The sequence below is a fragment of the Coregonus lavaretus genome, assembly GCF_964263955.1.
Source record: "Coregonus lavaretus genome assembly, chromosome: 9".
In the NCBI taxonomy this organism is placed as follows: domain Eukaryota; kingdom Metazoa; phylum Chordata; class Actinopteri; order Salmoniformes; family Salmonidae; genus Coregonus; species Coregonus lavaretus.
The window spans coordinates 43376870-43389807 of record NC_139996.1 but is presented as its reverse complement, the minus strand read 5'-3'; the positions used below and the strand labels follow the sequence as shown (position 1 = coordinate 43389807).

General features: G+C 45.0%; 1 protein-coding gene across 2 annotated transcripts in view; it reads left to right on the top strand.

The window, feature by feature from the left end:
- Window positions 1–10425, top strand: part of LOC311134700 (calcium-dependent secretion activator 2-like) — a 239946-nt gene extending 229521 nt beyond the window's left edge. For both annotated transcript variants that reach the window (XM_084168466.1, XM_084168465.1), the window contains 2 exons: window positions 9711–9815; window positions 10139–10425. In XM_084168466.1, the coding sequence (XP_084024592.1) occupies window positions 9711–9815; window positions 10139–10309 (276 nt within the window). In that variant the 3' untranslated portion in view covers window positions 10310–10425. The remainder of the gene's footprint in view (window positions 1–9710; window positions 9816–10138) is intronic.
- Window positions 10426–12938: the final 2513 nt, after the last annotated feature.

Below are 12938 nucleotides of genomic sequence, written 5' to 3'. Positions count from 1 at the left end.
GAGGGGCAAGTTTCTGGTCGAGAGCCAGACTCGATCTCCAGGTGCGTACACTGGCCCCTCACTGCGGTGGAGATCGGCGCTCGTCTTATGCCGACGGATGGCCCGCTGCAGATGGACGTGGGCAGCGTTCCATGTCTCTTCCGAGCGCCGCACCCACTTATCCACCGCAGGGGCCTCGATCTGGCTCTCGTGCCAAGGTGCCAGAACCGGCTGGTACCCTAACACACACTGGAAAGGGGTTAGTTGGGTGGAGGAGTGGCGGAGAGAGTTCTGCGCCATCTCGGCCCAAGGAACGTATCTCGCCCACTCCTCCGGCCGGCCCTGGCAATAAGACCTCAGAAACCTCCCCACATCCTGGTTGACACGTTCAACCTGCCCATTACTCTCCGGGTGGTAACCCGAGGTAAGGCTCACCGAAACCCCCAACCTTTCCATAAATGCTCTCCACACTCTGGAGGTGAACTGGGGGCCTCGATCAGACACTATATCCTCGGGTACCCCGTAATGCCGGAAGACATGGGTAAACAGAGCCTCAGCGGTCTGTAGGGCAGTAGGTAGACCCGGCATGGGAAGGAGACGACAGGCCTTCGAGAACCGATCCACAACGACCAGGATGGTAGTATTCCCCTGTGAGAGGGGAAGGTCTGTAACAAAATCCACCGAGAGGTGGGACCAGGGTCGTTGTGGAACGGGCAGGGGTTGTAGCTTACCCCTGGGCAAATGTCTGGGCGCCTTACACTGGGCACACACCGAACAGGAGGAGACATAAATCCTCACATCCCTGGCTAACGTTGGCCACCAGTACTTCGTGCTAAGGCAGTGAACTGTCCGGCCGATACCTGGATGTCCAGAGGAGGGGAACGTATGAGCCCAATAAATGAGGCGATCGCGTACCTCGAGCGGAACGTACGTCCGACCCACTGGACACTGGGGAGGACTTGGGTCGGTGCGTAACGCCCGCTCGATCTCGGCATCGACCTCCCATACCACCGGTGCAACCAGACAAGACTTCGGTAGTATGGGAGTGGGCTCAACGGACCTCTCCTCCGTGTCATACCGCCGAGACAGGGCATCTGCCTTCCCGTTCTGGGACCCAGGGATGTAAGTGATTTTAAACACAAACCGGGCTAGAAACATAGTCCAGCGGGCCTGGCGAGGATTCAGTCTCCTAGCTGCCCGGATGTATTCCAGGTTACGGTGGTCAGTTAGAATGAGGAAAGGGTGTTGAGCCCCCTCAAGCCAATGCCTCCACACCTTTAGGGCCTGTACCACGGCTAACAGCTCCCTGTCCCCTACGTCATAATTCCGCTCCGCCGGACTGAGCTTCTTAGAATAAAAAGCACAGGGGCAGAGTTTAGGTGGTGTGCCAGACCGTTGTGAGAGAACGGCCCCAATATCAGCCTCGGACGCGTCTACTTCTACCTGGAAAGGTAAAGCGGGATCCGGATGCGCCAACACCGGCGCTGAGGTAAACAGGTCCTTCAGTTTCCCAAAAGCCCTGTCCGCCTCAGCTGACCACTGCAAGCGCACCGGACCCCCCTTCAACAGAGACGTTATGGGAGCTGCCACCTGTCCAAAACCCCGGATAAACCTCCGGTAATAATTCGCAAAGCCCAAGAACTGTTGCACCTCTTTCACAGTGGTTGGGGTTTGCCAATTACGCACAGCTGACACCCTGTCAACCTCCATCTTCACCCCTGACGCAGACAACTGATAACCCAAAAAGGAGACCGACTTCTGAAAGAACAGACATTTCTCTGCCTTGACATATAAGTCATGCTTCAACAGCCTCCTCAACACTCGGCGCACCAGGGCTACATGCTCAGCTCGGGTAGAACTGTACACCAGAATATCGTCTATGTACACGACTACTCCCTGCCCCTGCATGTCCCGGAAAATCTCATCTACAAAGGATTGGAAGACTGAGGGAGCATTCATTAACCCATATGGCATGACGAGATACTCGTAATGACCGGAGGTCGTGCTAAATGCTGTCTTCCATTCATCGCCCTCTCTAATGCGCACCAAGTTATATGCGCTCCTAAGATCCAATTTTGTGAAGAACTGAGCACCGTGTAATGACTCCGTCATAGTCGCAATCAGAGGAAGTGGGTAGCTGTACTTCACTGTAATCTGATTAAGACCGCGGTAATCAATACACGGGCGCAGACCTCCATCCTTTTTCTTCACAAAAAAGAAGCTTGAGGAAGCGGGTGAAATGGAGGCCCGTATGTATCCCTGTCTCAGAGACTCGGCGATGTAAGTTTCCATTGCCTTCCTCTCCTCTTGGGACAAGGGATACACATGGCTCCGCGGGAGGGCTGCTCCTGACTGGAGATCTATCGCACAATCCCCCCGTCTATGAGGCGGCAGCTGCGCCGCCCTGATCTTACTAAACACCAGTTTCAAATCCTCATAGTCGGGGGGAATCTGCAGTGCTGGCATTAGATTCGGACTCTCCACCGAGGTCGCCCCTACGGAAACACCCAGACACAGCCCCACACACTGAGCAGACCACCCTTTAAGAGCTTTCTCTCGCCACGAAATAGTAGGGTCATGGGTAATCAACCAGGGAAGCCCCAGCACCACCGGATACGCAGGAGAGTCAATCAGATAGAGCTGAATCGTCTCCTCATGACCCCCCTGCGTCACCATCCTAAGGGGCGCTGTGACCTCCCTAATTAACCCAGATCCTAACGGACGGCTATCTAGGGCATGTACAGGGAAAGGCTTATCAACGGGAAGGAGGGGAATCCCTAACTTTACACAGAACTGGCGATCTACAAAATTCCCAGCTGCGCCTGAATCTACCAGCGCCTTATGCTGGGAACGAGGTGCAACCTGTGGAAAACAAACAGGCAAGGTTAGGTGAACGACAGAAAGCTCTGGGTAAGTAGTGCACCTACTCACCTGGGATGACTCCCCAATGCCTGGCCTGACCTCACCTCCACCAGGGGACCTTCCCCAACACCTAGCCGCGGTGTGCCCTCCACGGCCACAGTTGGTGCAGGGAACGGCCCCCCTCGGGTTCCTACTCCTCCGTTCCCTAGCACCAGCACCTCCGAGCTCCATAGGGCTCGGCTCGGAGGTGCCGGAAGGTGGAATGGGCAACCCCCACCCGGGACGTCCACGGGTAGCGAGCAGGGTGTCCAGCCGAATGGCCATGTCGACCAGTTGGTCAAACGACAATGTGGTATCCCTGCACGCCAACTCTCTCTGGACATCCTCCCGGAGGCTGCAGCGGAAGTGGTCTATGAGGGCCCGCTCATTCCACCCTGCATCTGCCGCTAGAGTCCGGAACTCCAATGCAAAAGCCTGTGCGCTCCTCATCCCCTGTCGGAGGTAGAACAGACGCTCCCCCGCCGCCTTCCCTTCTGGTGGATGGTCAAACACGGCACGGAAGCGGCGGGAGAACTCCGCATAGGTAACAGTAGCGGCGTCTATTCTCCTCCATTCGGCGTTGGCCCACTCCAACGCCTTGCCGGTGAGACAGGAGATGAGGGCGGAGACGCTCTCGTGTCCCGAGGGAGCCGGGTGTACGGTGGCGAGGTAGAGCTCCACTTGCAGCAAGAACCCTTGACACCCGGCAGCGGAGCCGTCGTACGCCCTCGGGAGTGAGAGCCGAATCCCGCTGGGTTCCGGAAGGGGGACAGGAGGACTGACCGATGGGGATGGTCCGGTAGGTGGGGGCGTGGGTACCCCGCTGGTCTCCCATCGGTGGAGAGTGTTCATCACCTGATCCAGGGCGTGACCGATCTGGTTGATCCTGTCCTCCTGCCCACGAAGACGGTCCTCCATAATGTCCGTTGGCGCGGCTGCTCCTGCTGATTCCATAGTGTGATGTGTGATTCTGTCAGAATGCTGCGTGTGGATGTGGTGCAGGGAATCAAGCGCAGGAACAAGGGTGTTCTTCAACAGACTTTAGTAACTCCAAAACAGGAATGAGTCGCCAACCCAACCGGGCGGCACGAACAAATTACGCACAACACACAGTGCGACAAAACAAGAAAAAGCGCACGCAGTGCGAACTCTCGAAATACAAACAAACGAGAGAGGAAACTCCTCAAAGGCAACAGCTGACAATAATAATCACACATAACACCTGACCCAACACACGATAACTAAATAGGAAACAAAATCAAACACTAACAAGGGACAGGTGTACAACCAGACAAAACCTAACAAACATGAAACATCGAACGGTGGTAGCTAGTACTCCGGGGACGACGACCGCCGAAGCCTGCCCGAACAAGGAGAAGGAGCAGCCTCGGCCGAAACCGTGACAGTTAAGGTCAACGGCATCATGAACTTTACCCAGTATCAGGACATTTAAGCCAAAACCTGGTTGCCTCTGCCAGGAGGTTGAAACTTGGCCGCAAGGCAATACCAGCAAGACAATAACCCCAAGCACACATCAAAATCCACAAAGAAACGGTTAATTGGCCACAAAAAAAATAATAATGCAATGGCCATCTCTGTCTCCGGACATGAACCCCATTAAAAACCTGTGGTTTGAATTGAAGGGGGCAGTCCATAAGCGCAGACGAAGGACATCAAGGATCTGGAAAGATTCTGTATGGAGGAATGATCTAAGATCCCTCCCAATGCGTTCTCCAGTCTCATAAAACATTTGAGAAAAAGGCTTTGTACTGTTATCCTCGCAAGGTGAGGTATTGCAAGGTATTGAAAACATGGGTGCCAATAATTTTGACCACAATCTTTTTAGTATGTGTATTATTTATTTTATACAGTCTTTTTTGCTCATCTTTATCAAGAGTGCCAATAATTTGGGACCTGACTGTATGTGTTTCTACACATGAGGAGCAGCCAAGATAGGGTCTAGCTTTCTTTGTTGATGAAGAGTCTAATGCATGCCCTTGCAGGCGGCCAGTCCTTCTTCTCGTCCTCCATATTAGGGGACAAATCTCCCTGATTAAGCCACTGATAAAGCCTTCTGACAGGGGCCACACAAACTAGCCCTCCCCTCCAGCCAGCCCCCAGGTGTGGCCCTGCTCTCTTCACTCTGCCCTTAACCACGTCAACCGAGGGACACTTAAGTGTGTCATTAACGTCACGCCGTCAGAAACGCCGCAAAGACACACTCAGCTACCAAAACACAGAAATAATGTTCCAGGAGAACTAATGACAACAAACAACCTGACGTTCACTCGTCTAGTTAACGCTCTCTTGTTCCCTCCATCTGTTTTCCCCCTCTTCCACTAATCGTCTCAATTAAAGTGCATCTCCATTTTCAATTTCACGCTCGCTCCATTGAGTGCCAGGGGGCGGCTAGCCTGTTATCGAGTAGGCTGGCTCCCGTTGTAGGTATTAATGTTTTTATTGGCTGTTGTGGAGCCAACGATATTTAAAGTGAAATGAGATGGAATCTTCTAGAAAGGGAGCTGAAAAAATCAGAGAGGACAGGCCAGCTGATGGAGAGTGCTCTTTGTCAGAAGTCCTCAATTGAGAAGACATTGATAGAAACCCATACGCTTTCAGTCACCAACATCCCACTTTCGATGAGGAGGGAGCTCAATGTAGGATATTGCATCATCAAATAAACTCTGTATTGGGTGAGGCACATTGGCTCCAAATAGGGTTCACAGACAGTGTACTGTGCCTTTACTTAATTCAGTTGGGTTTTGTTCCCTAAACTCCCAAGCCTCATGACTTCAAATAGAACAGCTAACTTCTATGTCAACATACTATGCTATCTATAGACCTACACTACTATACTATACCAGTGACTTAATTGAAGGAACCTTGTGAGATGATTTGCATGAAGAAGAAATGTTCTGGCATACTATGTAGCCAGGAGATAGGTGTGAAAGTTAGCTAGCCTGGTAATAGAACTACAAAGACATTTACAAACACTTTATGCATTCTATTTTTAAAGCAAGGAGGTGAACCTCTTCAGACCCACACATTCAGGTATTCTTCGGTAATTGGCATATTTGAATGTATAATGGTTTCATTTGAACACTGTTATCCTTTTAAACCCTATCCTTTGACCTCGTGTGATGTGTTGTCTGGTGTGACTGGAGAGGGTGTTGTAGAACTTCTAAATGGAAAATGTTCATATTGTATAGAAAATGGCCTGCTGGGCAATTTTTCAATGTCTTTAAAATTTGATTGAGAAGGGATTAAAGGAAACATAGCAATAAACACTCTGAATATAGTAATAAACAAGTTGAATAAGATGTACAGTCACCTCAAATTATTGGCACCCTTGATAAAGGTGAGCAAAAAATACTATAAAATCCATAATACAAATAATAAGCTATATTTTATGCACACAAAAAAAGGGGAAATTATATTATTTTATACTAATACAATTGCTCAGATAAAAAAAAAAAAAAAAAAATAGATAGATTATTGGCACCCTTAAAGATTCTTAAGTAAAATTAAACAAAATTCAATCTGCATTAACATTCAATAAAAAAAAATGAATCTCATCTTAAGGAACTGTATTTTGGCCTTCCATTGCTTCCTGTTCCACTGAGTAATACAAATTTGATAAAACGCATGTAAAATCCCTTTGTCACCATGCGGGAAAAGCGAAGAACTCACAAATGAAAAGAGACAGATGGTTGTTGACTCTCATAAATCAAGCAATGGGTACAAAAAAACAACAGAAAAAAAACGAATATACCTCTTACCACTATTAGGGCAACAAACCACTGGAACAGTGGTAAACTTGTCTGGTAGAGGACACAAGTGTATCTTGTCCGCACACACAGAGAGGAAGATGGTTTGGGAGGCAAAGAAGAGTCCAAGGGTCATAATTGGAGAATTACAGAACTTGCTCGCATCTTAGGGTCATCAAGTCTCCAAATCTACAATTAGACGCCACCTGCATGCCAATAGGCTATTTGGAAGGGTTGCCAGAAAAAAACCTTTATTGAGAGCAACAAACAAATGTAAACGCCTGGAGTTTGGTAAACGGCATTGGCACTTGGATTGGAACCAGGTGCTATGGTCAGATGAGACGACAATAGAGGTCTTTGGCCACACACACCAGTGGTGGGTTTGGCGTTGAAAGACGGATGCATATGCAGAAAAGAACCTCATACCTACTGTAAAATATGGTGGTGGATTTTTGATGTTATGGGGCTATTTTGCTTCCACTGGTCCTGGGGCCCTTGTTAAGGTCAACGGCACTCTACCAAGCACCAGGACAATTTAACCAAAAACCGGGTTGCCTCTGCAAGGAGGCTGAAACTTGGCTGCAAGTGGATCTTACAGCAAGACAATGACCCCAAGCACACATCAAAATCCACAAATAAATGCTTAATTGACCACTTAATCAACATTTTGCAACTGCCATCTCAGTCTCCGGACATTAACACCATTGAAAACATGTGGTTAAATTGAAGAGGTCAGTCCATAAGCACTGACCGAAGGATATCGAGGATCTGGAAAGATTCTGTATGTAGGAAGATCCCTCCCAATGTGTTCTTCAATCTCATAAAACATTATATACAATGGCTCAGTGCTGTTGTCCTCGCAGGGGAAGGGTGGCCAAACTATTGAAAACATGGGTGGCAATAATTTGGACACCTATCCTTTTGCATTTTTATTTATTTATTACTTGTTAACCGAAATATTTTTCTTTCACCAACTGTATTAGAATATAAAATAATATAATTTCCCCATATAGCTCAGTAATTGTAGTATTTCTTTTAAACATTATTTTTTGCTAATCTTAATCAAGGTTACCAATATTTTGGGGTGTGACTGTACATACATACATACATACATACATACACACAGTTGAAGTCAGAAGTTTTTAGCCAAATACATTTAAACTCAGTTTTTCACAATTCCTGACATTTAATCCTAGTAAAAATTCCCTGTCTTAGGTCAGTTAGGATCACCACTTTATTTTAAGAATGTGAAATGTCAGAATAATAATAGAGAGGATGATTTATTTCAGCTTTTATTTATTTCATCACATTCCCAGTGGGTCAGAAGTTTACATACACTCAATTAGTATTTGGTAGCATTGCCTTTAAATTGTTTAACTTGGGTCAAACGTTTCGGGTAGGCTTCCACAAGCTTCCCACAATAAGTTTGGTGAATTTTGGCCCATTCCTCCTGACAGAGCTGGTGTAACTGAGTCAGGTTTGTAGGCCTCCTTGCTCGCACACGCTTTTTCAGTTCTGCCCACAAATTCTCTATAGGATTGAGGTCAGGGCTTTGTGATGGCCACTCCAATACCTTGACTTTGTTGTCCTTAAGCCATTTTGCCACAACTTTAGAAGTATGCTTGGGGTCATTGTCCATTTGGAAGACCCATTTGCGACCAAGCTTTAACTTCCTGACTGATGTCTTGAGATGTTGCTTCAATATATCCACATAATGTTTGGCGGGTCATGTTTCGGAGGACGCATGACTTGACCTTCGCCTCTCCCAAGCCCGTTGGGGAGTTGCAGTGATGAGACAAGATCGTAATTGGATATCACAAAATTGGGGAGAAAAAGGGGGTAAAATACAACAACAACAAAAAATGTATCCGATGATTTATGCATATCTACATTGGATGGTGCCCACATTGATCGTGTCCCCGCTTGTAAATATCTGGGCATCTGAATTGACGAAAAGTTATCATTTATAAAGCATATGGATGAGTTAATTAAGAAGTTGAGAATAAAAATGGGCTTCTTTTTCAGAAATAGATCATGCCTCTCCCTGAATAGCAGAAAGCAGATCATTCAGTAAACTTTCCTGCCAGTGCTAAACTATGGTGACACCATTTATATGAATGCAGCTTCCACTTCACTGAAACCATTAGATGCAGTTTACCACAGCACACTTTGCTTTATTATGGGCGACAGGTTCAGTACATCATCATTGCATCCTATATCAGAATGTAGGCTGGCCCTTTCTTAAATCTCGTAGATTGATATGCTGTTCTCTTTTTGTTCATAAATCCTCTTGCACAAACTTTCGCTGTACCTTACTTAATTGTTAACTACAGACTTACGAGTCACCAGACCCGATCACAGGGATGGCTAACTCTAGAGGTCCCGTTAATATCTACGGAAGTAGGTAAATCTGCATTCAGTGTTTTTGCGCCCCGTGTGTGGAGTGATCTGCAGAGTTCTCTGCACCTTGATGCTCTGTTACCTCTAGGGCAGTTCAAGTTGTTGATGGAGGACCTCCGTGTTAAGGAATGTGATTGCTTTTCTTAAATTGCTTGTAAATATTGTATGTTTTTATTGCATTGTAGTTGTAAATGTTGTATGTTTTTATTGTGTTGTATTTGTAAATGTTGTACATTTGTATGATTTGTGTACATGCAGGGCTCCCTTGAAAAATAGGCCTTGGTCTCAATGGGATTTCCCTGCTAAAATAAAGGTTAAATAGAAAATACAAATAAATGCTATTTCTTAACAATTTACACTGTCCTGGCAACGGCTAGCCTATGCCTAGCCATCTAGCTTAGCTAAATTACATTTGCTGTTATAGTGTAACTCAGCTATATCTTCTGTTACGTCATGCTCACAACCACATTATATCAGCCTTATTGCCTTGTGACAGATGTAGTGTATAGAATCATTGTACCTTGACATGTTGCTTTATCTACTGTGTACCTCAGTTAAAAGAAAAGTATAAGCTGACTTGTTTGTGTCTGTGTCTGTGTGCGTGTGCGTGTGCGTGTGCGTGTGTGTGTGTGTGTGTGCGTGTGCGCGTGCGCATGTTCACAGCAATGGTACACCAGCTCCATGAAGGCAGTGTGTGTGTGGCTGACAGACAGACTGGACCTGCCGCTTCACATGTACCAGCTGAAAACGCTCATCAAGATTGTCAAGGTAACGTGCATTCTTGAAGTGGTGTGAGTGTACACTGTAAACATTCAATGTAGGCTGTAGGCCTCCATCGAGACTGCCATTTTTCATATTGGACGTGAGGCATGTGGAATAATGTGCATTGTGAATAATATTATTAATATTAATAATGCTTTGGAAATGATTCCATAATTTGTATGTACTTCAATCCAAACATTAAGTCTAGTGCTCTAAGAATTGTTCTTCCAGTTGTGAATTAGCCTACAACTGTACAAAGTCTCGGTTACCCATTGAGAGGTGTGTCCATTTACTCTGATGTGTTTTTTTGTGTTTGGTTTCATCCACAGAAGACATACCGAGACTTCCGGCTCCAAGGAGTCCTGGCTAGAACCCTGAACAACAAGAGCTATGAGACCGTCTACAACCGACTCACCGTGGAGGAGGCTACCGTGGCGGTCAAGGCTGGCGACGGTCTCCAAGGTATCACCATGAGAGATAGTGATGAGGAGGACGGGTGAACTTTGCCCTATAGCACCAAGTTAGGTCACCCTCGCATATAGACGGAAATGGGAAGTGTGTACTTGTGTGGAAGGGGTGGAGATTGTGTGTGTGTGTGTGTGTGAGACAGAATGACATGGAGGGGTTGGAGAACACACACTAAAACGTGTGATGAAAACATTCATCGTTGTGTACCCCCTCTCTCACCCACCCCTAGTACAATAGTGGGTACCTTCCCAGCCATAATGACATGGTGTCACTTTGTACAGCACAGCTCAGTGGTCACCAACTGGTAACCTTCATTGGTGCAGTTTGTTTCTACTTTATTTTAATGGTGATGTAGACCAAGAAGAAAGACAAGTTGTGCTCTTAAGCTTTGTTCACACTGCAGGCCTTAATGCTCAAATCAATTTGGTTTTTCAAGTCCGTTTTGGAATACTGACTGTCCAAACAGCAAGTTACAAGTGACCAAATCGGATTAAGCTAAGGTGACAACAACAATAGCTATGTTTCCATTAACTTGTCCAGTGATTTTGTGTCGAAATTTAGAAAGTTTAAATAGAAAATAGATGCAACAATTGCCTGCTAGGGTGCGTTTCCATTTAACTATCTTTTGTCGATAAAAACAGCTGGACATAATGACGTCACACAAAAACTAAATAAATACAGTGTTGAATAAAAATGTAGTGGGTGAAGTGTTTCCATGACCCATTTGCGCATTAATACATTGGTGACAGCCTGTATGCCCTCCCACCTACCGTTTCATGTCTCTGGTAGCCTTCGAAAGCCAGCATGGCTAGAATGCAATAATTGAGTAGGCATTTAGAATGAAATGTTGTGGAGCTTTATAGTTACGTGATGACATCATGTGTCCTGCGTCCCTTTAAAAATATTCGGAAATCATAATTTATTAGAAAAACACAGTTTCCATCTTCATTTGTCACAATAAAGCAAGTTCGACCAAAAGAAAAATCCACCCGTCGAACAGATAAAAATGTTGCCCATCTTTAGAAAATGTCTCCTATATCTGCAATTACACGTCGCAATGATTTGTTTTGTGACATTGCTTTTGTCTAATAAACCTGGGTTAATGAAAACCTGCCTAGTGCCTGTCGTGAATGTTTCCCAGTTGCGTTGAATGTTCAAATTCATAGTGTACATACACTTTTAAAGCCTCAAAGGATAAGATGATCCAACTTTCAAAATTAGCCCTTTTTGGCTAGCCACAACAGTTAACAAGCTAGCTAGCTGTTTAGCTTGCTAGCACACTCACTCATTTGTTTGTAAACAATTAACACGCTAGTTAGCTACCACATGTTCTTGTCAAACTGTCAACAGAGTAGCTAGCAAGCAACCAGATATGCCAAATAAACAGTCTAAAAACCACTTGAGGGCAAATAAATCAGTCACATTGCCAGGAATCAGATTTGTATCTGATTTCAAAACACCTGAATGAATGTGATTTGAACTGTGGCTTGAAATATCTGATTCGATGTGGTTTCTGACTGTTCAGACTGCAGGGGGAAAAAATCGGTAGCTTAGTGGTTAAGAGCGTTGTGCCAGTAACCGAAAAGTCGCTGGTTCTAATCCCCGAGCCGACTAGGTGAAAAATCTGTCGATGTGCCCTTGAGCGAGGCACTTAACCCTAATTGCTCCTGTAAGTTGCTCTGGATAAGAGCGTCTGCTAAATGACTAATAATAATAATAATAATAATAATAATACAATCGGATATGCAAATAAATAAGATTTGAGTCACTTCAAACTGCCAGTGTGAACAAGGCTTTATGGTTACCTAGATTAACCATGCCAATTGAAACAGCTTTCAGAGATCTCACCAATTGCAGGTCCAGTCTGTGGTAAATGTACAAAGTGCATTATTGGGGTTGTTTTTACATAAGTACCCTGAAAGACAGTCGATACAGCCAATATCCATATGTTGTGCACTGTATGAATGGAATGTATACTGTAGGTTAAAGTGTCACATTGTCATGTAATGTATATAGGCTATGCTTGAATATGTTATCCTCCACAAGAGTTACCGGATGACTATGAATTCAAAGCTGTGTTCAATAGGCTATACCTGATGGATTGTGTGCATCATGTTTGGAATTTGAATTGACATCTTAACTGTAATACTTCAATGAATTATATTAAATATATTTATATTGTCTTATGTGCACCTGTTTTTATTCAGGTGTGTTCTAAGTGTTAGAATTAAAGTGTTTTTAAAGCAATCATGGTGTCCTTATTGACTGAATTACTCCATAAACTATATTAACAATCTGTAACTACGAACCCTTTGATTGGTAAGGTGATGGATGGAGCTATACGTTATTACATTTTTTAAGGAGCTATACATATTGTTTTATAAAAAATACTATTTTGTTAAAAAGACTCAAATCACAACAAAAACATAAACAATTGAGTATTACAAAATATAAAGCTAATAGGCATTTATAAGTTATATTTTCAAGAATCATTACCTTAACTATACAAATTGTGACAGTCTTACAAATTGTGCCAACCTATTTGCCAACCTATCCCAACAGTTTATAGTTTTGTTAGAAGCTTAGCTGAAAAGTTTCCATCATGACCTCAACATTGACAGTCACGTGTTTAAATACACCTAGCCTAATAGCCATTTCCTT